Source organism: Zosterops lateralis, assembly GCF_965231275.1.
Source record: "Zosterops lateralis genome assembly, chromosome: 14".
Taxonomy (NCBI): domain Eukaryota; kingdom Metazoa; phylum Chordata; class Aves; order Passeriformes; family Zosteropidae; genus Zosterops; species Zosterops lateralis.
The window spans coordinates 16,166,618-16,169,062 of record NC_139774.1 but is presented as its reverse complement, the minus strand read 5'-3'; the positions used below and the strand labels follow the sequence as shown (position 1 = coordinate 16,169,062).

At 58.3% G+C, this 2,445-nt stretch overlaps 1 protein-coding gene across 1 annotated transcript; it reads right to left on the bottom strand.

Moving 5' to 3' along the window:
* Positions 1-391: 391 nt before the first annotated feature.
* NKX2-5 (NK2 homeobox 5) lies at positions 392-2,178 on the bottom strand (the record flags this gene model as incomplete). Its single annotated transcript, XM_083871778.1, has 2 exons — positions 392-990; positions 1,887-2,178. The coding sequence occupies 2 exons, from the start codon at positions 2,176-2,178 to the stop codon at positions 392-394; spliced, it is 891 nt and encodes a 296-aa protein (XP_083727904.1).
* Positions 2,179-2,445: the final 267 nt, after the last annotated feature.

Sequence of the window (2,445 nt, the reverse complement as noted above, 5' to 3'; positions counted from 1 at the left end):
TGCCAATAATAATTATAATAATTATCATAGGATAAAAGTAAAAAAAAAAAAAAAAAAAAAAAAAAAAAAAAAAAAAAAAAAAGGAAAAATAAAAAGAGAGTTGCAGGGTTTGGCTGGGTGTTGTTGGGAATAAATCACGTCAAATTATCGGTTCATTTGTAGAAAGGAAAGGAGGGGAATTATCAGGGTGAAGACCCCGATAAGGGAGCGAGAGGGGCATCCCCTGCCGGTGCCTCCTTAGCCCCGCACAAAACACCCAAACCCGCCCCATCCGTGACCACCACACTCATTAAATCCGCCGCGATGCTCCACTTGAGAACCATCCTCAAACCCCCTCTGGAGCAGCCTGGAAACAGTCCCCGAGCCCGTCTGGCGGCATCCCCTCCATCCTCTACCAGGCTCGGATGCCGTGCAAGGTGGAGATGCTCCCGTTGCCCTGCGGGATGGGCGTTTGCACCGAATTCAAGTCCCCCACGCTGAAGTTCATGAAGTTATTGGCGGGTGCCGAGGGCTGCATGGGCTGCATGGAGGGGTAGCTGCAGTTGTAGTTGGCGTTGCTGTTGTAGTTGCTGTAGGCGGGGTAGGCGTTGTAGCTGTAGGGGTTAATGCTGACATTGTAGGGCGAGCTGTAGGGCGAGGATTCCCCCAGGCACGGCTTCCCATCCCGCACCAGCACCGGCACCGCGATGCGCCTCGGGGGAGGGATCCCCACCATCTCCAGCGTCTGGTCCTGCCTCTGCCTTTTGCATTTGTACCTTCGGTTCTGGAACCAGATTTTCACCTGCGTGGAGGTGAGCTTTAGCACGTTGGCCAGGTGGTCCCTCTCCGGGGCTGAGAGGTATTTCTGCTGCTTGAACCTTCTCTCCAGTTCGTACACTTGGGCTTGGGAAAAGAGGACTCGAGGTTTCCTCCTTTTCCTCTGTCTGGGCCGCTCGGGATCTTCCAGGTCTCTTTTTTCCTGCTCCAGGCTCTTGTGTAGGGAGCACAGCTCTGCAGCGAAATAAACGGGCCAAGGGAAAAAAGGGAGAGGGGGAAAAAAATGCAAAAATAATTATAAATCTATATTAAATAAAGAGTTCTTCCTCGGCCTCTCAGGCTGCTGTGGCCACCCGTTCCTGCAGCCACAGGACCGGCCCCGCTCTTTTGGTATCTCTTCAGCAAATTTTCCACTTTTTTTTGTTTGAAAACAGCCCCGTGCACTGATGGGAGTCTCGACCCAGCTTTAGCTTTGTGCTGAAATCCACCCCGACCCCCGAGCGAGTCAGGGATGGGATTTTTCCACCGTGTTTCTGTGCAAACCCGAGGCCTGGTGTGTCCCCCATCCCGCTGGGCAGGGGCACAGCCCTGTCCCCTCCCGGGGGTCACAGTCCTGGTCTCTCCTGGGGGTCACATCCCTGTCCCCTCCCGGGGGTCACAGCCCTGTCCCCTCCCGGGGGGCACAGCCCTGTCCCTGCCCGGGGGTCACATCCCTGGTCTCTCCTGGGGGTCACATCCCTGTCCTCTCCCGGGGGTCACAGCCCTGTCCCCTCCTGGGGGTCACAGCCCTGTCCCCTCCCGGGGGTCACAGTCCTGGTCTCTCCTGGGGGTCACAGCCCTGTCCTCTCCCGGGGGTCACAGCCCTGTCCCCTCCTGGGGGTCACAGCCCTGTCCCCTCCCGGGGGTCACAGCCCTGTCCCCCCCGGGGGTCTCTGTGCCCGGGGCTCAGTGGGACCCTCCCCATGGTGGGCTCATCCCCGCATGGCCCAGGAGGGGGTGAAGATGCTGCCCCGCTCTGTCCCCTGCTCCCCACAGCCCTGGAGAGCCCCCAGCCAAACCCCCAAAATGTTTCACCATCCCCTGCCCTCCCTTTCTCCCTTTCTCCCCTCCACACCAACCCTCTCCTTTACCTTTCTTATCCGCCTTGGCCTCTTTGGCCGAATCCATCTCCACGTAGCTTTTCACGTAGTAAGAGCCTGGAAATGCTGTTTTAGCCGGGGGAGGCTCAGGCAGCTCCTCCCGCAGGTCGGGCAGGCCCGGGGGGGGCTCAGCTCCAAACACCTCCTGTTTGAAGGTGGCCAACATACAGGACGGGGCCAGCTCCATGGAGCCCAGCCCGCCCTGCTGCTGCTGCTGCTGCTGCTCCAGGTTCAGGATATCCTTCACCGAGAAGGGAGTGCTTGTCACAGGGCTGGGGAACATCGCGGAGAGCAGCGGGGCCGCAGCCCAGGGTCATGGAAAAGGAGGTGGGGAGAGGAGCGGTGCTGCAGGAGCGCGCTGGGCTCCCGGAGGGGGCACATAGCATTCCCCAGAGGAACAGCCCTCGGTCTGTGTGTGTGCAATGCGGGCAGGTAGGACAGGACCATTAAGGCCGGGGGAAGGAGGGACTAGGCAGTTTTTGGGTGAGTTTAGTTTTCTATTGGCCAACATTGCGGTGATGGGATGAGAGATGCAAAGTTCCATGTCACC